Here is a 17,553-nt window from a genome sequence, read left to right on the forward strand (position 1 = left end):
TTCATTCATCTTGCCAACCATGCCGCTTCTCACACTGCACTTTGGCTTTTCCAGACAAAGCTGTTTTAAGGAGGCTTCATTTTAATTTATGATTTGAGATACATACTTTTATCTGGTCACAGATAATAGAAATTAACTTTGTTTTTATTATTTCATAATCTAGCCAGAAAAATTATCGGATTTGATCGTCATACTGCAGCAAAGACTTTGCTTCATGTTACACATCTGGTCTCCGGGTCTGTGGGGAAAATAAGGGAATTTCCCACTGCCACCAGTGTGCGGGATGTTCGCACACAGCACTGCTGCGGGCAAATCACGGCTGCTGAAGGGAATCTATAGAATTAAACATCTTCCTAATTAAGCCATTAAATTCAGCAGGTTCCATCTGCCTTTACATCAGTGTGGCTGATAATTTTTTGGCCCACAGTGATTATTTCCCATAAAAGAGAAAATGGAGTCTCACATCACTGGCACAGGGGTTGCAGGGTCAGGCTCCCCATGCCCTACCCATGCCAGCCACGTCATTAATTGTCCTATTTCTTGCAAAAATTACAAAAAGGCACCCATCCTCCCCTGATTCTCAGGCTCTTTACCCAATCCCCGTTTCTTTCCAGGGTTAACAGCCGTGACAGACGCTTCAAAATCCGTCTCCGTTCTTCCACACCACTAGATTAGCAAAATTTTGCTTTATTCAACTGAAACTGCTGCTATAGATGTTTTAACTGACAACAACTGTGAACAGCTGTTGCTACCTGAAGGACAGATACTAAGTTTTGGCAGGGAAAATCCTGCCAACTGTTTTCTGTAATGAAATTGTTAATATCTCTGTACCGCACAGAAGTACAACATACGCTAAATTACAAATAACAAGGAAAAAACCCACCAAGAACCCCAAAGCAAAAAACAAACAAAAAGGTAAACAAAGGATATCTAAGCTTCCCTTAATCCTGGTTTAAGAAAAGATAAATGTAAGGATATTAGAAGTCTGAATTCCTTTGAAGCAGACCAAGGCATAGCTCTTAACCGTGGCTCTAGTCCTGCAAGGAGATGGATTCATTCCCAGGCGGCCGTTGTAAATCAGGAATACAGCCTCTTAAGGTCACCGTGGGTAAACCAAAATCTATAGAAGTGGGACATTAATTTAATGCCCAGAATAGCTGACAGTACAATAGTTTATCCAGCATTTTTCAGCCGTGAGATGCTCAGGTCTGGTAGGGAGCAAAGGGTCCCTTCTCTGTTCCTGAAGAGGGGAGGGACACAACGGGGGGCTCCAGGTTGGCGGGGGAGCCCTCGGGGTGGCCCCAGCAGGTCAGGGGCCTGGGTCACGCAGGGGAAATCTTGCGACTGCTCATCGCCCTTCAGTAATGACACCGCGTCCTGTGTCCGTTCTGTGAGCTACATCCCCAAATCTGGTTCTCCCTTTATTTCCCAGCATATGTGTAAATAGCTAGTGTGCCTCTGAACGATCACTTGCCTATCAGACATCCCTTTGTGCCAAAGGTAACTGCAAAGCAGTTGTACCCTAAATACAATATTTTGAAGATTTTTTTAAAGATTCTGCCCACAGAGATGTCACAAGCTCAAAAAAAGCAGAAAGTGTACGGGAAGCCCAAGTATACGCCATCCTCCCTCCCCTGCTTTCTCAACAAATGATGCTACAAGAAGGATGGAGAGGAGAGAAATACGTATATTTTTAGTTTGGGACCAGAGGAAAGGGAGGAAAATAATTCTTTTTCACAGTTTCTCTTTAGAAAATATTCTTTTCCTTCTTTTTCCTGTCAACAAACTTTATTTTCTTGTATGTGCTGTAAAAGCTTCTAGAGTTGTCACCCTTCCCACTCCCCTTTTCTTTTTAAAGACCTTTTTAAAATTAATTAAAGAGCTAGATAGGTGAAATGTTGGAACTTCGGCAACATTGGTTCAGACCCTTGCCGGGGGTTGAGCAGATCTGCGCTGCTGGGAGGCGAAGACTCTTTCATCCTCACATTGAAGCTGTCCCACGTACAAAGCAGTATAAAACAGTTACCTCCACACCAAACTAGAGAACAGGGACGAAGGAGTAACTCCTAAGCGGGGCTTTAGGAAATTCAATGGAGAAACATGTGAATTTCTTGAACCTAGTCTTTGCTCTAACTAACATTTCTTTCTGCAGACAGGAGCCCCATGAATATGAAATTAAATGACCTGGTAACACCTTTCACTCAAAAATCCGCAGCAGGATTAGGACGCTCCCATGAGATTATAGGTTCAAATCCCATTAGGTAGAAGACAGCGTTGCCTTACGCTGCATGCGATGGTTGCAGATGCGATCCTGGGGAAAATACAATTACATTGAAGACTTTGCAGAAAGTAGACCCAGGAGAAAGAGAAATCCTTCAAAGTGAATAACATGATGAAACTGAAAGAAGAAAAATATTAAACAGGCTGAACAGGAAAATTAAGTGTCTGCTAGCAAAGCGGTCACCTGAAATGCCACACAGACCAGAGCTGTCCTAGCCAGAGACGCGCCGTCAGCTTTGCAGCTGCCGCCTGACAAGGCCAGCGGGACTTTTTCTACCTAATGAAACCTTTGGACCTTTTCAAAATTAACTCCTACCGTTGCAAGGAAAATTACAGTAGATATGGAAATTGATCCTGGTCTCCACTCCAGTGGTACCAAGTTGTTGACTTCTGCAAATCTGTGTTTGTGGTCCCGCAACTACAGCTGAAAGCAGACACATTTGAGGAAAACAGGACCATTAAATAATCCTCTTTAAGAGACCGTTGTAAGAGAAATCCTCTGCGTGGTAGCCTGACCGGGGCACAGCGCTGGCTCGCAGCATGGATAACGCCGTTCCAGCTATCCATGGAAGGGAAATTCCGCCTTTTCCTGCTGGAAGGGCCAGCACATTTAGTTTTGACAGGACCAATTTCAAAGCACGTGCCCCAGGACAGTAAATGGTAACTTCTGATGGCTGCTCACCTTGGCCCTCTATTCCTCAGAGAATCAGGGTGTTTTCTGAACAAATAATGGCTCTCACTGCCTTCAAGCCACCCCTCCCCAGCCCGATCTTCCACTCCCAGGGAAAGGAACAGCAAGGCAAGAACACTGCTGAATATAAATAGGAGTAAAGCACATTATAATTACAAATCTGGCTATCCAATGTACAGCTCTAAACCCTGAAATGATAGGCTGACACTGTCATCCCAACCCAGACACCAATTACAATTACATCTAACCGAGGCCACTGAGCCAGACAGGGAAAGGGACGGATGAAAGATGCACCATCGCAGGGATTCATCTCCCAAACTTCCAAGAAATTTCATTCTGCAAATTATTAGCAAATCACTTGAGCTAAATAATTGATGTTTAAATAAGGGGCATGAAATTATTCCTAAATGGGGGGGGGGGGGAGAAATGGGAGAGAAGGAAGGGATAGAGGAGAGGGAGGGGGAGAACATGAGAAGCCTGCTGCTTTTTTTTTTCCTGTCACTCAGATAAGACATTTGCATTCCTAGAAGAAACGTGCCTGCTTCCTCCCTTAGGAGCTTGCATAAGGTGCGCTTTTCTTTGTGATTTCTCTTTTTTTTTTTTTTTTGCCCCCTTATTACTCTCTGATCCCACAGATGTAAATAAACATACAAACAGAAAAAGTCCTAATAGGTCTGAATCCACATCAGCAGGGAAAGAAAGAAAGAAAGAAACCCCATCATCTTTGCCCCCAAGCCAGTGCTCAGCAGTGTCAGCAGGCAGGAGTACTGCTTTGATCTTAACAAGAGACTGTCTGCTCCTAAACTCTAAACCGAGCTTGCGCGGCAAAATCAATTTGTGAGCTCATTACATAAATCCATATTAAACTATTTAGTCTATATTTAACACTATAACAAGGATAGTCAGGGTGAATTAAATGGATTTAATTCCAGGTGGCAAAGAGCCAAAGTTTGCCCTTCCTCTTTTAATTCTTTCCCAGACCTGTCTTTTGCAACGCTGAAAAATTACTTTTTGCACATAGCAGAGCACACAAACACATGTACACGGGGATGACAAAGCTCACGATCTTCTATTGTTTGAGCTGTGGGTGCTAATGAAATCAATATATTCTAGTCTTCAGAGTGATATTGGCAGCGCATTTTTCTGTCTCGTGCACGTGCTCCACGTGTCGCCCTGTACCATTGGCCCTAAGTATGAAAAAAAGCAAAATTAATATAATATCTAGCAGTTTCCTAAATAGGGCCACGTGCAAGTCTGCACATTTGGGGGTTATTTTCCCTAAATCTTTCCCCTCGGAGAGCAAAGACAGAAAGTTAGTATCACTGACAAATATGCCCAAAGATTAATTTGCTGTTTCCCCATAAACCAAACACATTCAGCTATTTCTTACCCTTTCTTATCGTTGATCAAATGGCAGCTCAGCAAATAGGTTTCTGTTGGGAAGGTGACAAGGTAGCGCACTACATATAAAAACTCATCAGCGCTCAGGACTGCAGACAATGCATCTCCTGACCTTATTACTCCTGAACTCTGCAGTATAACTTCATCTACGCTTCTGAAGGAAATGGTTATGTTTAGGGAAACGTAAGGGGGAAAATAGATGACAAAGAGAGGAGTTTTAAAAATTAAGTTTGCAAAGTGGCAGGCAAAGTCGGAAACCAGCGATGAAACGCCCAGCTATACACGGCCAAACGAACAAGGCTAGAAGGACACGAGGTGTACAGAGAGATGAACAACTCTTAAAAAACTTAAATGCCTACCAGCGTCCAGCTACAGAATATATGGACACCTCACGCTTTCTAATGTAGTTCTTTTTAGGACACCTTTGATAAACAGGCAAATACCACTGAACACATTCAATCAATAGGCATCCCAGTGAGTTACAGGGAGGTTTGTGACAAAACCTTTGTCAAGCCAGGGTCAGACTAGCAGTTTAAGCACTGGTCTGTCTTTCCTCTCTAAGGCTTTTCTCCATATTTTTCCACCATTTCCTCTTTATCGGTGGTTTAAAGGAAGGAAAGTCTATTCCCACACAAGCTGCAAGGTCCAGTAGAGCCCCCTAACAACTTGCTATTAAATTGTTGAAACTCAGGGCACAGATATTTCCCTGGAAGTAAGGGCAGAAGGATCTTCGCCTATGGCCAACCCTCAGAGCCTACGTGTATATTCAAGAATGACCACGGCTTCTCTGAAACTTGCGCTGTCACCTCTCCTGACAGTAAATCCCCCTCCAGCAGTGCCGGCAGAGTCGCAGGAGGCCTCCTTGCAGGAGCTGCAGTCCGCAGCCTCCCGCAATTTTCATTTGGTTTCTTCTTTTACCACATTTGTAAGATCAGCTGCCACTGATGCTCTCTTTAATAATTAAATCACATGCATTAATGCACCTGAAGTCTCTCTCAAACTCCTTATTGTCTGATGCCTTTAAAATAAAGATACAAAAAGGCTATCACATCTTCACAGTCTACTCAAGTCACTTGGTATGTAAAAAAAAAAACCAACCCAAACCACTTTCACATGTAGACCGCACGCACAGTGGCTCTTCCCTTTTGTAAGTATGAAATTCAATTACACAGATATACGGCTACATATATAGACACACACAGCTTCCTTCAAGCTGCAAGGAGACTGACGTTCACAAACCAGGGAAGAAAACAAACCCACCGGCTTTTGGAGAACAGAAGACGGCGGCTGCTCCATGCAGAGCTGGGGGGAAGCAGATGCACAAGAGCTAGACCCAGGTGGCAGCAGACACCCACAGCCCAAAGGCTGAGACTTAGCTGACCTCACCTCTGACTCGAGCTTTTTCAGAATTTGAATTGGCACCTTTTATGGATTTTTCTACAGCGTTACTTCACTGTCTAATGCGTTGCGTCACTCTCGTGAAAACATAAAACGCTGAGGTTATGCCAAACCTGAATGAGCAACTCTTCAATGAGCTGTTATGAAAACCTGTTTTCTTTGTACTCAAATTCCTGTATGAAAAATGAAGCTTTCTGGTGTGCAAGCGTAGTCATTCACCCAACACTTCTGAAAACCAAAATCTCCTTTTCAAGTTTTAAAGAACCCGAAGCACCCACAACCCCAAAAAAACCTCAGAGTTCCTATATGAAGTCATTATGTTCAGTTATCTGCAACAAACTCGTATCGGACTAAAAAGTACATCACTTTCCATATTTATAACGCAGACATTTCAGTTCTGCTATTCTGACAAATTAAATTCTAACAGATCTCAAAGTTTTAGAACTAATTGTGCAGTTATTCATTCTATCTTGTGATTATTCTGACGTTGCCGTGTAAAGTCAATATACAGTAAGTGATATTTTAATTAACACTACTTAAACCCTAATTGTATTCCAGGTTCCCATGATCATTATTTATCAACACGTATCCTTTATTAAAGTCAAAAAATCATGGTAAGGCTGGATTTTAAATGGTTAATAGCATTATAGGAGATTATTACCCTTCTCTGTCTTTTTGTCAAATTATCCTAAATCTGTTTTAATACATAGTTGTGTTCCTGTTAAGAGTATAGACGACAGCTCTTTCTCTCTTACACGCAATAGGTTTCACAGTATTTTCTGTAAAATTCTACCATGCCTTTACAAAACCTTTGTGCTTGGATCACTCTTTAGTTGTAGGTTTTGGGTTTTTTTAAAGAAAGCACAAATATGTTTGTAAATGATTCAGGAAGCACAAACGTCCTTAGGTGTCTGACACCTTAGATGACTAAGGTAACTTCAAAAATGGCTTCTAAATTGTCAACCTTCCAGTCCCACACTCATCTGCTGTTGACTGCTGAAGGCATGAGAGCTCCCCAAATACTTCAATTGCTCCCAGGAGCTCCTGGCTCACCTGAACTTTTCTCCCTGGTTGTAAAAACTTGCATCCAAACCCTGAGAGTTCCCCACCTGCCCCAGGCACTGGCACGTTGGCCCATCTCATCAAGGGTACACTAGTGGTGCCAGAAGAGATGTGCAACCCAAAACCCAAGGCGAAAGCAGTGAAGTCTCCTATGCCGCACAGCAGCCACCCATCACCAGCACTCCACAGGGACAGGGAAAGTCCAGGTCCAACTGCTTCCAACCTCAGACCTGTAAAGCTGCAAGCACACCCCTCCTAACTTACGAAAGGACCGTTAATTTTGGGCTGCACTCTTCCCTCTCCTGTGGAAGCTGCCTATAAAAACCCATCCTGTTCAGCTCACTGAGGTCTTTCACATGCAGCAAGGCGGCTCCAGCACAGCTGAGAAACATCTCACCCCAGAACACCTGACATTTCATAGGAATACATCCATCGATGAGAGGAGAGACATCCTACTTCAGACCAGGAGACATCTCCTGGTCTCACCACACTCTCACATGACCTTTCTCTCTAGACCAGGGCCTCCCTCTTGTTGAATTCCTTCCTGACTGTCCAAATGTTCAAAATTTTGCCTGCACTGCAATTTCACGCAGTCGGGGAAAGTAGAGTGACTCCAGCACAAAAGCCCATCTCCTGAGCTTCGTAGGAGACTGTGCTGATGTAGAAACCCAGCTGCCAGGTTTTTAAACCATTACACAGCTCTTCCAGAGCAAAGCCACCAATTTTTGTATCAGTATTTTAGGACAAGATCAAGTATCTCTGACCACATCTTTCCAGAATCTTTACAGTCCAAAGTTACCGGCAATGTTCACTGGATCAATGGAAAGCAGAACTAGACATGATCTCATGAACCCAACTAATTCTTTCCTACACACCATTGCCAGGTTAAAAATATCCCTAGCAGATGTTTACCTAACTTGTTCTTAAAGACATGCAAAGATCTTCCAAGATAATCCCTTGCAGTGCATCTATCTAGAGGTGCCTTTTAAGCACCTCTGCTGGTTTCAGGATGGCCTTTATAGACCAACTTTTTTTTAACTAGAAAAATATTCCGCTGATTTTGCACTTTTGCATACATCTGTTATAAATCCCCAGGAAGGTGTCATAATATTATGGCAAAGACCACCATAAAAGCATATAAACAAAATTTATTCTTACTATTATCATGATTATTACTGCTTATGCAGTGCAATAAATGTGAACAGCTTACCAGTTGTGCATACCAAAATAAGGACGTTAAATCTCTTGTTTCAACACAAAAAATCCTGATGCTATGCTTCAGGAAGTCATTCTTCTCCCCATCCCTGGGCATCAGGTGCTTTTACCGCTTTTTGCTGCCCGCAGTTTCCCCTGAAGCACCTCTTTGGCCATCACCAGTGGTAGGGCTCCAGACAGGATGACGACACAGCACATTTGCATTTGTCCAGGGTCCAGAGCCCCCCGGCACAGCCCCCCACTGCCTGGGGCTGTCACATCACCTTTGGGAATAAACGATCATGTCTGGGCTACATCGCACTTCATGCTTGGAGCTGCATTCCATGGAAGGTTACACCTCATATCCCTAAGGTATATTCACAACTCTGCACTATTTCCTTCATTTCAAAGCATCTTAAATACTCAGGGCTGTGTTGCAGCTCAGTAGAGTGCAGCTTTTATAGCATAAAACCAGAGATGGGTTGCATGCCATAGGATACGTCAGGGGAAACTCTCCTGCAGCTAGAAGCAGATTTTGGGGGCGCCGAGTCCGCTCAGACGGTGCTGAAGAACTGTGTGTGATGGAGAGTGACACTACACACTGTCTCCATGTCCCCTCTTGGGAACAGCACCCCAGAGCGATGCACAAGTTTTCTAGCCAAGAGCTACCTGGCAACATCCAAGCCAGAGGCAGTGAGCGAGCCATCGGCTCGGGGGTGTGAAGGGTCCCTGGTCCAGTGCAGGAATTTGCCCCCACGCTCTTATATCACAGAATTCCATACGGTCAGAGTATAACTCGCACCACGTAACTAAATAAGCCTTCAGAAAATAAATATGTTTCCACATTCCACAACTACCATTCTCTGCGTTGGGGGGCAGGGGGAAATCTATGTATTCTCCTCTGAAATTTATGAGTGGGATCTTGAAATACTCTCTCACTTCTTTCTTCTGCTCTGTTTCTGCCTACACAATGCAAAGCAGCTCTGAAATTTGCTATTTCTAATTCAGGCCATAAAGAGCAGACTGAAGAGACAGCACATTCCAGCTTCCTCTGCGAAGGCGGGATCAGGATTATTAGCACAAAGATACATCTGCTTAATCTCTTTTTAAAATTTCTAATAAAGAGCATTCCTTATCACTACCTTTTCACTGTTTTACCTATTGTTAAAAAACCCAAACAAACCTTTTTTTCCTGATATTTGAAATCATGAGGTTTATTTCAGGCTAATTTTAAGACTAACCATAAGCAAGATTAATGTACATGGTTTGGCTTTCCAACAGACTTGCAAGGACTAAAAATCTGAAGTTTTGATGCCAATGTAAGCTCAGTTTCTTAGCACGGAGATGGATTTTTATTTTGTGGTTGTTTATTTAACAGGGAAGGAATTATAAATAATACTATCCTATAATTATAAATAATAAGTAACAAGTAATGTAAGTAATAAAGTAATTATAGATAATACTGAATAATTACTTATGATAATAAAGGGAGGGGAAATGGTGCCTCACAGAATGTTCTTATAATAAGAATTCAGGGAGAGAGGAAGGTTTCCGAAAATTGAGCCAACCCCTGTTTCTTTAGCAAAGAAAAGTAATTCACAGGTTTCCCAATCTAAGTCTTATTATACAGAAATGCAAAGATCTTGCGCATGCAAAAGCGTTAAATCTGCTACCTGCTAAGCTGAAAGCCTGACATGAGAAGGAGCTACGCAACTTGTAAGTAGAGGAATTAAAAAGAAAGAAGAAGAAGTACAAGACAAAAACGACAAAGTGAAGGGCACAGAACGCTGAGCGGGAGCAGCGGGGCTCGCAGTTAAACACCCCATCGATGGGGACCAGCCATCGAGGACCAGGCCACCCACAAGCTTCAGCTTTCTGTGCCTTTCCCTGTCTCCCTGCAACATCCATTTTTGGACATCCTCAAACATCTGGAGATCATCCATGGACGGACATGCAATCACTTCTTCAAATAATTCTGGCGCTGTGTCCCCTCCCTGCATGGCAGCACAAAGAGCCAGGTACTGGTTGGTTACGCCACATAAGAGAGAGTTCTCTTTGTTGCTCTGTTTGCCAAATCAGCCACCGCTTCTAACGCCAAGAGTGAAGATTGATTTACAGCACATTTACCAGTGTCTGGGAGAGGGTATCTTCTTAAGCTGAAGATTTGTCTAGCAAGGGAATTTATTGCAGGAACATAGCTAATAATTATCCTACTGTATACACAAGTTGATTATTTCACGGCTGTCTTCATCTGATCTTTCACCTGCTAGAACAAAAAAAAAAATCCCTCCACACATCTTGTGAATATCTGAAGGATGGATCTGTGAGAAGCCACCGACATAAAGCAAATAACTGTCTGGGAGTTCTTTATAGGAAGATTTTCCTCTGGGACACTCTCCTCGTCTGAAGTTACGCATGTCCATCACTCACCACCACACTGTTCTCTATTCATTTGCCAGTTGTGCAAATAACAGGTTTTATACAGTTATAAAAACAAGACAGTCAGCTAAGATCTCTTTCATCTGCTTTTTCTTGCTGAGAATTTATTTTCCAGTACACATAAGCAGGAATACATATTGTAGGCTTTATTCCTGGTACCTGCTCAATACAATCACACATTCCCATAGACCATGTAAAGTCCATCGCCCTTTAGCAGAGCTAGGGAGCAGAAATAGAGGCAGCCAAGCAGCAGAGTGACCTGAGAAACCCGGAACATGTGTGTTGGAGGTAAGAGAACTGAAATCCTTAAATCTGCCTCATTTATTGCTTTGTTTTTTACAGAAATAAGAAGCATTTAAAGTGGCTTTTTTTTTTTTTTTCCCCTTGTTACAAACTGGTGAGCAATCTCTTCCTAAGAGGGTAACATTAAAGTTGTTAATGGGAAAGAAAGGAAAAAGGAGAAGAAACAATCCCAAGCGTGCTGGAATCCACAAATGTACTTTGATTTATTGACTAATGCGTGTATTGCAGACCATCTACCATCACTTATTTTACTCTAGTTCATAATGCACTGTTAAGTACCACGCCTCTCCAGTCATAATCTCAGCTAAATAGGACAGAAATCTTGTACTTCTCAGGGAGCTCATTGGCTTTTTGTAGTCTAAGCAACACAGATCGAAATAGTTTTGAGCATCCTATAGCCACATCTGGAATACTATAAGTGGAAGCTATTATCACAGCCCGTTTGGCTTTCGCTTCTCATTTCAGTATTGTCTAATTCCAATTTAGCATCATAGCCTTTACAAGGGATATATTTGGTCTCAATCTGAGCTCATTTATACTTGCTTTAATGCAACTTATGTGCTGCTACTTCAGGTTCTATAGTTAATGGTGGTCAGCAGTGGATGTGAATCTACGCATCCATGTAACAACAGCGGTAGTAGGAGCAATCAGACTGATTATACCTTTCTACCTGAATAAAACTTCCAAAATCCCCCAACAGAACATACATAACATATTTAGCCCACTGGATGGTCCAAATGATTTGCAATAAATACTAACAGAAACTATCTGTAGTCTTAGGGACCACCAAAAAAAAAAAGCAATTATTTTACCCTGATGTAAGTTTGGGGTAGAAATCACTGTTAGGGTAAAATCATTATTAGTTCAATAAAGGGTTTATTTGGCCCTGGCTTTCAGAAAAAGGAAGCTCAGATAAGCCTTCAACATGTCTCCATTTACACCCCTTCACATTAATGGCTCCAGAAAGGGATGACAGCTATTAATGAGTACATCGAAACTTCGTTGGGCTCTCATAAAAACAGGCCAACAGCAGGCATGGGCTCTGCTGGGTCGTTCCCTGCCCGACTCCCCCAGCCAGACCCCAGCTACTCGGCGGTGCCACGCGAAGCTCGAGCTAAGCACGAAACACGTGCTGAGCATGGCCCAGCAACATCAAAGCAGGGGAGGCTACGTCCCTCCCGCCACGGCCAGCCCCACCACTTCATTTGTATTTACAGCTGGCTTCTCCACCATCTGTGCGTGCTGGCCCTCCCTTCATCTCAGAGGAATTGGAGTGGCATTGTTTGAAGATCTGATTAAATAGCCAGAAAAAAGTAATCCATCACTTAAAAAGGGAAATGGAGACAGTTTACAACAGTGTCCTGTAGCTCTTTAGGATTTTCTTTTCATTTTCTTCTATTTTAATTTTCATTCAATGCCAAACATAATAAACACCAACACAGAGCGTAAAATTTACTGACAGCGTTTCATTTGGAATGACTAGCTGGGAGCAGCAATAAGTTATCCAGTTTCCCCTAGGATGGTCCTAGCACCAGGTTAAACCCCACGACAGTAGGAGATGGCCTGTTTCCTTCAGGTGTTCATGCATGTAAACATAATCCAAGTGCACGAACTGAATGTGAGATTCAGCTTAAAAGAAAGCAGAAAGAAAACAAACAAAAAACAAAGGCAAAACAACTGCACATCTCCCCACAGCAAGATCTGTAGCGGAGCAGGTTGTTTCTGAGCAAGATGATGATCCCAGCCAGTCTTCCTCAATATCACATAGACCTTTTTTCTGCCAGCGAAATCTAGTTTTTAAGTGCCTTCTCATTTTCACATTCATCCCTAAGGGAAGATAACCTCATCATCACCTCTGGTGACTGCGCAGAGGGAAACGCTCATCTGGCAAGAACCTGCACCGCACCGGGTGAAGGGCACATACCAAAGCGGGAACCCAAATAAATATCTGCCTCTTGATGCCGATACCCAACCACCAACCTCAGTTAGCCAATTAGCACTGCAGAGCAGGGCGAGGAGGGAGCCCAGGCTGGAGGGTCACGCTAGCAGGAGGAGGATAATAATAATGACTCCACAGACATTACATTTCTTCTCCATTTACCCCCCTCCCGGATCTCCCACGCATAGGTTCGCAGCTGCAAAGTGCCTGCGGCATGAGTGTCTAGGGGAGAGGGACAGAGGGGCTGAGAGGTGTCTGACAATTCCCCAGTCGCTACTGGAGATGCTTTCAGACAATGGAGAGAGAAGAAAGAGGACAGGCTTGTAAAGGAGATGCTGAATCACAAGGGAGAAGGAATAAGAGGGAAGTGAGCTGCAACGAAGTGCAAAATTCATGTTCAGCCATTCGTTTGGGACCAAGGCAGAAAACAGAGAGAGAAACCTTAGCCCCATTCCCATTTTCATTTGCCTTAAGTATTTGCTTGGAGGGGACTTTGAAAACCGGTGGCTTTCAGTGGTGCTTACTCCTCACTTTTGTCTACCAGATGATCTCAGCTACGGCCACATGGAACTGTCAGGTCCCCCTGCGCTGCCTGGAACCACTCTGGAAAATAGCGCTCATAACACAACAGCTTACAGGACTCAACTTTGATGGATCTCAGCAAACGTTCCTGCTCAGTGTTCAGGCAGGAGTCCTTAAGAGCCAGACTACGGCAGCTAACAAGAACATGGACCCTGGCCATACTTATTTCTCTATTTCCAGAAGGCCAGATTTTTGGCAAAGCTTTAAAACTTCACACTGATACTGTGCAGAAACTTTTTAAAGGATTTCCCAAATAAATTCCATGGTACGAGCCATCAGGCTGGTTAATTGATCTCAGTAAGGCTCTCTAGATTATTTGTGGGCTACCAAGATTCTGCTTTTCCCAGTGCAAATCGGAGAATGAACAACGCTTCAGCATGTTCTCTTGCTCTCAGCTTACTGGCATAATCCATGAGAAGAGGCAAGTGTAACCTGCAGCCCAGTGCAGGTCATTAATCATTTACAACCCAGAAACTTTGAAAGGCTTTTATCAGTGTTTTACATATCATCTAGCTTAAGATGAAGACATCTTTCTGTTACTTAAAAACCCATAAAGCAGTAAACACTTACGCTGCTGCACAGTGCAGTCCATAAAACCAAACACCTATTAATTTCACAGCAACAAAAAAAAAAATTCATCCTTCCAGCACGTAGACAAAAACCTTCTGATCTCAACGGTTGGCTGCACTTGATATTCCACTGCCAAACTGCTCTTTTTCTTCCCCTCTTTTTGTTCTCTTCCCTTTCCCCGAGACAAATGTTCTACAACAGCTCAACGCAGAACTATGTACGATATAATTCTCTATTGCTTATTGACTACTTTATTCCATCACCTCACCCATTTGTGATCACCTTCTCATATTTCAGCAGGATAAAGCCCACCAATAGATAGAGTAAGACGTTGCCGTTGGCTTTTCATGCAGGTTTAGTTGGCCTCCAGAGTCATTTCTAGGACAAGTCCACAATTGTAATTGCCCCAGTGAACAAAATGCCTCAAACTATCTGATAGCCTGGACACGCTTTTAACTACAGCCAGCCAGCTGGATAAGCAAGAGGGAGTAAAGAATAGTAGCTGCTCATTTGCGGTTTTTATCTTAATAGCATTAATTACATCTACAATTCTGTATGTCCTTTGCATCTTACCAGGCTCTGGGATGATTAGCTGTGCACTGGCCTGTGCATTTCCAGCTTCATTTTCAGCTACACACTGATAAAAACCTTCATCTGACTTTACCAAGCCCAGAATCCGTAAGTTGCTGCCACCCTAGAGAGACAGCAAAAGAGAAAGAAAGGAATTGGAGAGAATTAATTACAAAAACACCGTCCAAAGTGAATGCGGATTACAAAACCTTTCCAGAACAGCTAATCTGTGAAACATGGTACTGCGTATGTAATCTCAGCTCCAGCTCACATAGCCCTGGTCCTTAGAGGGCTGTAACCATAAGCCCTTTCATCAGTAATCTCTTGACACCTTGTGGTCTTTGGATTTTGTTTGATCGTGCCTATGGCCCAAGGGTGAATTCACTTTCCTGCACAGAGTCCGTCCAACACCCTTTTCAAGACTTAAGCTCCAAATTACAGCCATCGCTCAAGCTGTGCTCTGAATTTTGTCTCAGCCCTTTGCTGCAGGGAAGATGTAAAAGAACTTTCAACTTCTGCATCTTTGAATAAATACTGTGCTGAAGGTCAAACCCTCCTTATGGCTTGAGGCCTGGAGATCCTCAAGAAAAGGAGACTCTATGCTCACTGAAGATGATTTAACTTTTAACTTCTCTTAGCACAAGCAGAAACCAATTATGTTGGGTAAAAAAACCCAAACGAGGGGTATTTTCTGGCTGAAACTTACCCTCCGTTAACTATTGAGTGAAATAATTTTCTAACACCTCCTTTCCTTGGACAGCTTCTGGATGCTTTCTAATAAGCAATGATGTATTAAAAAAAGCTTGAATTCGCTATTGCATATAGCAGAATAAGTCTATCCTATATGAAAAACCACATTAGAAAGAACTTTTTTTTTTTGACAAGTCATTAAAAAAAACTTGAAAATAATCAATATCATTTGTTACAAGGTGAAAAATTAGAAAGCGCTGAACCAAACCTCGTGGCCTACGGACATCTTCCCAGTGGCTGAAGTTTTCAGGGCGTTCCCCAACATCTCAGCTCACAAGTGACACTGCTTTCAGGAGAGGCCAGCTAAATCAACCCTCTTAGAAAATGCAGCATAAATTCTTAGCCTATATAATAGTGACATTTAAACTAGAAGAGGTTGGAGTCCTGGATGGGGATGTTATTTTGGGTAGGGTGCACAACAATTCTCTTGGAAAAGTCGTGATTGTGTCAAATGACTCTCACCATTTTTAACCCCCTGGGTCAGAGTACAATATCCTTGGAGAAGAGATATGTTATTTTTGTTCACCAAGGGCAATGGTGAGTAAGGGAAATCATTAACACGTGGTAAACAGTATTATTAACAGCAACTCAGAGCATGACCCGACACTGTTACTTCTCCACAAAAAGGCCAAGTTCAGCTCTCGCTAAAACTGGAAGACGATGTCAATGCACTTGACCTAACACGTCTCAATGCAATGTACCTTTTTTGTATCAGGAGCAGCAGAAATTTTCTATTCTTCGGGAAGACCAGTATGTTTAGGAAGGCAATAGCTGGATCAAATACCAGAATACATTTCACAACTTAATAAAAAAAACATTCTAATAAGTAAAAGCCAGATAATTACCACTATCTGAAAATAGTCGCTAGGAATGACCACTTCTCCATTCTTGATCCACTCCACCGTAGGAACAGGCTTACCAGACACGGCGCATTCAAACTCAATATCCATACTCTCGTAGGCATGAAGATTTGAAGGACGAATTAAAAACCACGGTGGAACTGCAAAAAAGATGGGGAAAAAAGGAAAGTGGCAATGAATGGATATAAATTAAGGCTTAGCAAGTAAATCATTTCAATAAGCCTGAAGAATATTAGGCATAAATAGAAAACACATCTGTAATTCAAATTATTCTTTTTAACCCTGAGCCTATTAAAAATGAAATACTGGGGAAAGCATTTATTCTAGAAAATACACTTAAACAGTTGATGTTAACATTTTTTTTTGCCAAAAGAAAGAATTAAACCTTCAATTTAGAAGACACGTAAGACTTCTGTATAACAAAATAGATATATAATTCTCACTAAGTGAGTATAGGGGTAATAAAATCCTCACTCATTTCAAAGGATCAGATGCCAACTGCATACAGAACAAGGTCCTACAAGTCAACATACGGACAGGCACATATGGGTACAAGACAAGTTCACTGACAACTGATACAAACTTAGAAGTATTTAGAGTAGAGACATTTTCATATACCCAAGAAGGACTTCTGACTGGGTTTATAGAAGATGAGGAGATAATCAATAACCAGAAAATCTGTCCCTAGTGACTGGAAGAAGAAAAAGGTTGAATTATCTTTGCTGAAAATGAATTCTTACTAAGCTAGCAATTATCTGTTGCCTTGTATTACTATAATGTATTCACAGTTTTTCAGTATGCTATACGATATGCTAATTTAATTTAATTTCACCATTACTGCAATATTAGGATGATGGAAATTAGCAATTTGAGGAAAACTGTTAATAACATCATATTTCTAATGAGCCCCCCCACACATCATACTGAAAAACACACACAAGAACTCAGCAGCCCACGTACATTTTGTCAGTTTTTGTAGGGGAACGACAGTCTCTGTTTTGAATATCCATAGTTGCCAGGAAGACAGAATGGATTAATTTCCAAGTACCACAAATGACTTATCATTTCAGACAGAAAATCCAATTGTATTTCTTGAGCCACCATTCCCAATGTCTGATTAGAATATTTATAAATCCATAACATTAAAAAACCCTCTAAATTAAAAGAAAGCAAAGATTATAAAATAAATTACACAGAAGCTAAGAAACATTCGAATCGAGGCTGCCCTTGCTTCCCTAACTCAGACCCAAGGTTTGCAAGGATTACAGCACGGTCCTCGATTACGCGATCAAATTCTGTTTCTTTGCAGCCTCCCTCGCTGCTCCAGGAGGGCCCCCCTCACCGAAAGAGCAAGTCAGGATTTAATTTCAAGCTGCTTCTTTGGTAGGTGGCTTCATGCTTTCTAGTTTTCAAACTTTTCTCTGCAAATGAAATGATTCATTTCCCAGTGGGGTTCTTCCTCTGGTTCCTATTTCTACAATATCTGCATGATCCATGAATCTTTGGGGTTTTTT

The 17,553-nt window shown here is 42.2% G+C and overlaps 1 protein-coding gene across 1 annotated transcript in view; it reads right to left on the bottom strand.

Annotated features, from left to right (window-relative positions):
* Positions 1-17,553, bottom strand: part of DCC (DCC netrin 1 receptor) — a 362,206-nt gene that overhangs the window by 208,750 nt on the left and 135,903 nt on the right. The window contains exons 5-6 of the mRNA XM_059833384.1: positions 16,025-16,179; positions 14,433-14,553 (exon numbers count right to left, since the gene is read on the bottom strand). Coding sequence (XP_059689367.1) covers positions 14,433-14,553; positions 16,025-16,179 — 276 coding nt within the window. The remainder of the gene's footprint in view (positions 1-14,432; positions 14,554-16,024; positions 16,180-17,553) is intronic.

This window comes from Gavia stellata, chromosome Z (genome assembly GCF_030936135.1).
Source record: "Gavia stellata isolate bGavSte3 chromosome Z, bGavSte3.hap2, whole genome shotgun sequence".
Lineage (NCBI taxonomy): Eukaryota > Metazoa > Chordata > Aves > Gaviiformes > Gaviidae > Gavia > Gavia stellata.